This window comes from Parambassis ranga, chromosome 5 (assembly GCF_900634625.1).
Source record: "Parambassis ranga chromosome 5, fParRan2.1, whole genome shotgun sequence".
NCBI classification, from domain to species: domain Eukaryota; kingdom Metazoa; phylum Chordata; class Actinopteri; family Ambassidae; genus Parambassis; species Parambassis ranga.
In genome coordinates this window covers 261,238-268,737 of record NC_041026.1, presented here as the reverse complement: position 1 = coordinate 268,737, position 7,500 = coordinate 261,238, and the positions used below count along the sequence as shown (strand labels likewise).

Below are 7,500 nucleotides of genomic sequence, written 5' to 3'. Positions count from 1 at the left end.
CTCTTCCTCCTCTTCCTCCTCCTCCTCCCTGAGAACACTGTGTGCATGTAAACAAAGTGTCAAACCTGCAGCAGATCTTTCCGGGCTTTACTCTCAAATGCAGCCGTTTTTACTGTGCGTGGTGTTCCTGCACCTCTCTCTGCTGTCTGCATTGGACGGTGAGTCAGTGTGAGTCAGTGTGAGTCTGTGTGTGTTTTTGCACAAGTCCTGGCACTCTGCCAGCGAGCGTGACTCATTTCTGTGGTTTGAATGTAAACACAGTGCGCGCGCGCGTGTTCATCATCAAGGAGAAGAACAGGTTTCTGAGCAGAATCAGGAAATTGGAAAGTTTGCAAAATATTCAAGAATAATTAGAACAACAACAAAGAGCAGTGTGTGTGTGTGTGTGTGTGTGTGTGTGTGCACCCACAGCTCCCCCTGCTGCATGTGGGAGGAGTTAACACTTTGTTGTTTCTCTTTTGTTCTGCACAGTTTGATATTTTTCTTTTACTTTCTTTTTTCTTATTTGTATCAATTCAAGTCAGTGTGTGTCAGTGTGTGTCAGTGTCAGTGTGTGTCAGTGTGTGTCAGTGTGTGTGTCTTTCTGTCCCTGGAGGCTGGCTCTTCTCAGCTGGTGTCTCCTGTTTATGTGGACGTCCTGGTGTCCTGGAGCTTCTGTTGTGTGTAGCATGTAGCAGGGTTAGCATGTAGCAGGGTTAGCATGCTGCAGCGTCCTCCATGCTGGGTTCTGAGGTCACACGTGATTTTTGGGCCTTGTCTTTGTTGTTCAGATCACAGAGCGGAGACGGTCCGGCCTGGACAGGACGTCCCTCTTCAGTGTCAGGGTCCTGGCGGGGAAGTGGTCACTCTGCTGGAGTGGAGCCGGTCCGACCTCAAGGAGGACGGCTACGTCTTCTTCTACAGGAACAGCCGCTCGTATGAAAACTACCAGCACTCATCTTTCAGAGGACGGGTGCAGCTCAGAGACCTGTCCATGAAGGACGGGGATGTGTCTGTGGTCCTCCAGAACGCCAACCTCAACGACAGCGGCGTGTACGAGTGCAGAGTCATCAGCAGCACGGAGAGCGGAGGCCGCAGTCAGGTCAGCTGTTCGGTCCATGTGACGGTGATGGAGACCACAACAGTGACGTCAACAGTGACGTCTTCAGGTGAGACAGGAGGTGAGACAGGAGGTGAGACAGGAGGTGAGACAGGAGGTGAGGCTAGCATGAGAGCATTCATGTCTGACAGCTGTCTCTGCTCGGCAGGTCTCCAAGAGAAGGACGGCAGAGACAAGGGGACAAACGGGGACACAAGTCTTCTTGTTGTTGTTGTAGTTCCTGTTGTGTTGCTTGTTGTTGTTGTTGTTGTTTGTGTTGTTGTTTGTGTTGTGTGTGTCAGAAGACACAGCAGGTCACCAAAGTACAACCTGTCAGCTGAGACGGAGAAGGCCTGATCCTGCTGAGCGTCCTCGTGGTCTCATTTCATCAGGTGTAGGTGTCTCCAGCTGCAGTCATGGAGGGATGCTGTGTGTCTGCTCCATGTTGTGTTGGATGGTGTGAACATCTTCGTTATTTCACAGTCTGAACTTTAATCTGACAGATTATTCCAAGCTGCTGCAGCCAATCAGCTCTCTGCTTCAAATTCACAGCTGCAGGATGTGATGTCACCAAACAGGAAGCTCCTGATCACAGCAGCCTAGCTGTTCGCTGGGAGCAGCGTGATGCATTAAGCTCTTACTGCAGGGTCACCGCACATTAACCCTTCATGTTCCTCTAGGACCCTTTGTGTTCTTGCACTTTATCTTCATGTTGTGATTTATTAGTATTATTAGTGTAATTGCTGTGTTTAATTGTTTTTTATTGTTTCAAATAAAGACGCATGTACACACTGAGCCTCCCTCTGCTCCTCTGTGGACTCACTGTGTGTGTGTTGGTCCAGGCTCAGATAATGATGTCACACAGTGACAATGACATCACTGACACAGAACCTGTGAACACAGCGAGCTGTCATCAGAGAGAGACTGAAGGTCACACAGCAGAGCTGCTGTCTGTGAGTGTGTGTGTGTGTGTCTGTGTGTGTGTGTCTCTGTGTGTGTGTGTGTGGGTGTGTCTGTCTCTGTGTGTGTCTACTTTCACTTTCAGCTGACTGGAAAAGGACACTGAGGACATGAGTGTGATGTCTGTTGTTGTTCTGATGGTGCCATGCTGCCACCTGCTGGCTGTCTGTGATCACTGCACTCTGAATCCTCCACCTGATGAATGGAGCCCACAGATCAGTCTGGTCCTGAGCTGAGACAGGAGGGGGACACACAGCTTGTCAGTGGCTGAACGTCTGTCCTCCTGTGTCCTCCGGCTGCTGCTCGTCTCTTCCTGCCTGCGGCTGTTAGTCATAAAGTTTCCATGTTGATCTGTGATCTGCAGCCAGCAGGTGGCAGCAGAGAGCCATGAGACAGCCTGAGGGTGTGAGTCCTCTGTGCTGCTGACAGTCCTGAGAGCCGAAGCCATCACACAGCGTCACAGCGGACTGCACCAACCAGAGACACACAAGAGACACAAAGGTCCAAGACACAAAACAGCTTCCAGGAGACAGACGCTGTCTGCAAAGAGGGACGACCGAGGACGACTAGGAAGAGACAAACAGAGCAACAAGTGTCTGCAGAGACACTGAATAACTTCATGTCCCCTTGTGATGTCATCAGAGGATGCTGTCGTCCCCGTCATGTGACCGCACGCTGTCTACCTGTGTCTACCCGAAGCAGGCAGAGGCTGCTGGCTGTCTGCCCAGAGTCTGTGTGTGTCTGTGTCTGTGTGTGTGTGTGTGTCTGTGTGTGTTCCTGCTTCCATGGAAAACACGCCCACACAGGTTGAGGAAGGAATAAAGAGCAGAAACACAGAGAGAGACGCACAGACGGACGAGCAGACGAATGGACGGCGTGCAGACGGAGTGGAGACAAGATGAACGGTGAGTTTCAAAATAAGACGATAAGTGTGTGTGTCCTTTCAGATTAAGAGCCAGAGTGTTAGGAGGCCGTACATGGACATGAGCTGTGTACTGAGACATCAGCAGCGTCTCTGCTGAAACACGAGGACACAAACATGTTTCAGCTGTTCTAAAAGATCTGAAGAGAACCGAGACAGAGGCGGACAAACCTCAGAGACACCAAGAAGGACCGATAAGAGACATAAAAGTAGACAAACTACACAACAGAGACGGGATCTGACTTCAAAGGGACAAAAAAGAGACACACAACTACACAAAAGAGCCACAAATGTCTCCAAAGAGACAGAACATACCTTCAGAGACATAAAACAACACAAGAGACACAAAAGAGAGACAGATTACTTTAAGAGACACAGATGTGCAGCGATTCCACCTGAGACTCCACCTGAGACTCCACCTGAGACTCCAGCTGAGACACCAGCTGTGACTCCAGCTGTGACTCCACCTGAGACTCCAGCTGAGACACCAGCTGTGACTCCAGCTGAGACTCCACCTAAGACTCCAGCTGTGACTCCAGCTGAGACTCCAGCTGAGACACCACCTGAGACTCCAGCTGTGACTTTACCTGAGACACCACCTGAGACTTCACCTGAGACTCCACCTGAGACTCCACCTGAGACTCCAGCTGAGACCCCACCTGAGACTCCAGCTGAGACACCAGCTGAGACTCCACCTGAGACTCCACCTGAGACTCCACCTGAGACTCCAGCTGTGACTTTACCTGAGACACCACCTGAGACTTCACCTGAGACTCCAGCTGAGACTCCAGCTGTGATTTTACCTGAGACTCCACCTGAGACTCCAGATGTGACTCCAGCTGAGAGTCCAGCTGTGACTCCACCTGAGACTCCAGCTGAGACTCCACCTGAGACTCCAGATGTGACTCCACCTGAGACTCTGGCTGAGACTCCACCTGAGACTCCACCTGAGACTCCAGCTGAGACTCCACCTGAGACTCCAGCTGTGACTCCACCTGAGACTCCACCTGAGACTCCAGCTGTGACTTTACCTGAGACACCACCTGAGACTTCACCTGAGACTCCACCTGTGATTTTACCTGAGACTCCACCTGAGACTCCAGATGTGACTCCAGCTGAGAGTCCAGCTGTGACTCCACCTGAGACTCCAGCTGAGACTCCAGCTGAGACTCCACCTGAGACTCCAGCTGAGACTCCAGCTGAGACTCCACCTGAGACTCCAGCTGAGACTCCACCTGAGACTCCAGATGTGACTCCAGCTGAGACTCCACCTGAGACTCTGGCTGAGACTCCAGCTGAGACTCCACCTGAGACTCCAGCTGAGACTCCACCTGAGACTCCAGCTGAGACTCCAGCTGAGACTCCAGCTGAGACTCCACCTGAGACTCCAGCTGTGACTCCACCTGAGACTCTAGCTGAGACTCCACCTGAGACTCCAGCTGAGACTCAGAGCTAACAGCAGCTAGCTCCTCTCTGATTTTAACCTGTTGTTGACATCCTGACCTGTCCTGAACCCCTCTGTGACTGTGTGTCCACACATTGTCGGACCTGCCAGGTCAGGGGTCGGCAGCCTTCAGCATTAACAGAACCATTTGGGCCGGTTCCCACTGAACAGAGCACACTCGGCGCCACAAACCCTGATCTACTGATCTACAGCTGTTTGAGCGCTGGTTACTTTTGATGTAGTTCATGATGGAAAACACCAGCTCGACTAGTATGAGGATCCAAAGAGGGACAGGACTCCAGACTCTTCCATGTTCATACAGTGCACGTAGCAAGGTGTGAACTGTGTTTAGTTAGGGGATCATAACTCAGGCACCACACGCCTGATGTGTGAAACAACAACGCTAAGCTAGCTGCACAAAGGAGCCTGTCCACGCCAAGCCGTTATAGGAGCACCGAAACCACACGAGCAGGAAGCTCCCCCAGACCTGTGTGTGTGTCTGTGTGTGTGTGTGTGTGTGTGTGTTATGTAAACCAGGCCAACTCGTTCTAAACAAAGCTGCCTTCATTCATAAACACGTCACAGCTGTGCTGTAAATTTAAATTCCTTCAACTGTCTGATTATCAAACCAAATGTAAACGACCGAAGCTTCAGTGTTATCAGACACACACACACGGACACACACAGACACACACACACAGACACACACACACACAGACACAGACACACGGACACACACACACACACACACAGACACACGGACACACACACACACACACACAGACACACACAGACACACACACACAGACACATGCACACACACACACAGACACACACACACAGACACACACAAACACACAGACACACACACACACAGACACACACACACACAGACACACTCACACACAGACACACACACACACACAGACACACACACACACAGACACACTCACACACAGACAGCAGATGTGTGTCTTTGTGTGAATGTGTTTGTGTTTGTGTGCATCAACACAGCTGTGTGAACATTGTGTGTCATTTTGTAGGACCTCTGCCCACTACCCCTTCTGTTGTCGTTAACAACACCACGCAGTCTCTGATGGCGTGTTTCCATGACGACGATGCCTTCAAGTACCGTGCCTACACCTTCACCTACCTGCTGGTGTTTCCTGTGGCGTTCCTGTGCAACATGGCGGCGCTGGTGGTCTTCTTCCTGCAGAGCAGCCGCAGGTGTGAAGCTGCAAACACACACACACACACAGACACACACACACAGACTCACACACCAAACCTCGTGCTAAACTGTCAGCAGTGTGTGGACAGCTGAGCTTCATTTGTTTAACTCTTTGTGACCTATGCAAACTTCAGCGCTCAGACAGCAGCGTCTGTGTCTATCCACCATAAATAAAAACATGTAAATGTTTTTGAATAACCTCTCTTATCTCTTATACTTCTGCTGTTTGAATCGTTTCTTTTATGACTGAGAGTGTCTGTCCTCCTGCAGAAGCTCCGCCTCCTGCGTGCTCATGATGAACCTCGCCATCTCTGACAGCAGCTTCTCTCTGACCCTCCCTCTGCGATTGGCTTATTACTTCGGGGACGGGGCGTGGCCCTTCCCTGATTGGCTGTGCCGACTCTGCGTCTACGGCTTCTACGTCAACCTGTACACCAGGTAACACACACACACACTCACAGACACACACACACTCTGATACTCAGTGTCGCCTCTCCACCACCCTGCCTCCCTCAGCATCCTCTTCCTCACCCTCCTGAGCGTGCTCCGCTGGCTGGCTGTGGCCAAGCCGCTCCGTCACCGCGCTCTGACCACGCCCAATCGCACCTTGGTGGTCTGTCTGGCAGTCTGGCTGTTTGTGGGCGTGGCCAGCACCCCCTTCCTGTCCAACGGTGTCACACTAAGGTGAGCATCTGGACTAAACCTGCTAGCTGATAACTAGCAGGTTTAGCATGGTTGCTAATGCCGTCTCTCCCAGGTCTGGGACACCTCGCTGCTTCGAGCCCCCCACCATGTCCTCGTGGTGCTGGGTGCTGATCCTGAACTACGTGGCGGTGGTCTTCGGCTTCCTGCTGCCGTTCCTCACCATCATCGTCTGCTACAGCGGGATCGTGCGACGCCTGACGGCCACCACGGGCCCCCACGGCAGCAGCCTGTCCAGCGGCGCTCGCAGCCAGAACAGAAGGCGCTCGGTGCAGCTGGTTACCATGGTGACGGCCACCTTCCTGCTCTGCTTCCTGCCCTACCACCTGATCCGCTCGCTGCACCTGCACGCCGTGTGCGGGGGCTGGAGGTGCGACGTCACGGTGGCGCTGCAGCGGGCGGTGGTGGTGACGCTGTGCCTGGCGGCGTCGAACAGCATGGTGAACCCCCTGCTGTACTACTACTCCACCAGGACCTTCAGAAACAACATGAGGGACGCGCACTCCTCCCTGCTGTCCAGCAGAGGGGGGTCCTTCAGGACTGGCCTGGCCCTGATGAGACGGAGGAACACCACATGAACTCTTCTCTCGCAAACAAACTTGAGTTTATGTCGGTGCAGCTATTTATAGAGTTCCACTGAAGGCCTCGTGTTTCAGGCCAAATATAGAAGGACAAGAGGGACAAAGTCCCTCGTCATCAGGGTCTGAAGGCTGCTGGGGACTCCAAGAGTCCCACAAAGACTGCATGGAGTTCTCTGAAGTGTGTGCTGCTGCTGCTGCTCCACTGGGGGCTCTCCTGAAGCTTCAGTGATCTCTGCCCCCCCCCCCCCCCACACCCTGCTGTCCCAGAGGCCTCCTGAGGATCTGAGGATCTGCTCTACACCTTCTTACTGACTGCTCATTGGCTGCCTCATAAAGGCGCCTTCACGATGACATCATCACTGTTACTTCACCTGTTGGCAGCTTCGATGTAAACACCACCCTCTGCCTGGATGAACGTGTGTGTGTGTGTGTGTGTGTGTGTGTGTGTGTGTGTGTGTGTGTTTACAGAGTAACAGCGCCCTCTGCTGGCTGTGCACGGAAAGTACTCAGATTAATGTGTGTCCCCGCTGGGTCGGCAGAACCATCACAGAGTGGGTCTGAGGTTCAGCAGAGACCTGTGAG

The 7,500-nt window shown here is 52.5% G+C and overlaps 2 protein-coding genes across 4 annotated transcripts in view; both read left to right on the top strand.

Moving 5' to 3' along the window:
- Positions 1-1,820, top strand: part of LOC114436584 (nectin-4-like) — a 1,969-nt gene extending 149 nt beyond the window's left edge. Inside the window, exons 1-3 of one of the 3 annotated variants that reach the window (XM_028406912.1) lie at positions 1-158; positions 771-1,160; positions 1,248-1,820. The exon at positions 1-158 is cut by the window's left edge and continues 149 nt beyond it. In XM_028406912.1, the coding sequence (XP_028262713.1) occupies positions 98-158; positions 771-1,160; positions 1,248-1,435 (639 nt within the window). In that variant the 5' untranslated portion in view covers positions 1-97 and the 3' untranslated portion in view covers positions 1,436-1,820. Of the gene's footprint in view, positions 159-527; positions 1,161-1,247 lie in introns of those variants that run through there. The other 2 variants (XM_028406910.1, XM_028406913.1) reach the window with 2 other exon arrangements.
- Positions 1,821-2,287: 467 nt separating this feature from the next.
- The window catches only part of LOC114436572 (cysteinyl leukotriene receptor 1-like), a 5,504-nt gene continuing 291 nt past the window's right edge, over positions 2,288-7,500 (top strand). The window contains exons 1-5 of the mRNA XM_028406890.1: positions 2,288-2,943; positions 5,448-5,631; positions 5,906-6,073; positions 6,152-6,319; positions 6,393-7,500. The exon at positions 6,393-7,500 is cut by the window's right edge and continues 291 nt beyond it. Of these exons, the coding sequence (XP_028262691.1) occupies positions 2,937-2,943; positions 5,448-5,631; positions 5,906-6,073; positions 6,152-6,319; positions 6,393-6,915 (1,050 nt within the window). The 5' untranslated portion in view covers positions 2,288-2,936 and the 3' untranslated portion in view covers positions 6,916-7,500. The remainder of the gene's footprint in view (positions 2,944-5,447; positions 5,632-5,905; positions 6,074-6,151; positions 6,320-6,392) is intronic.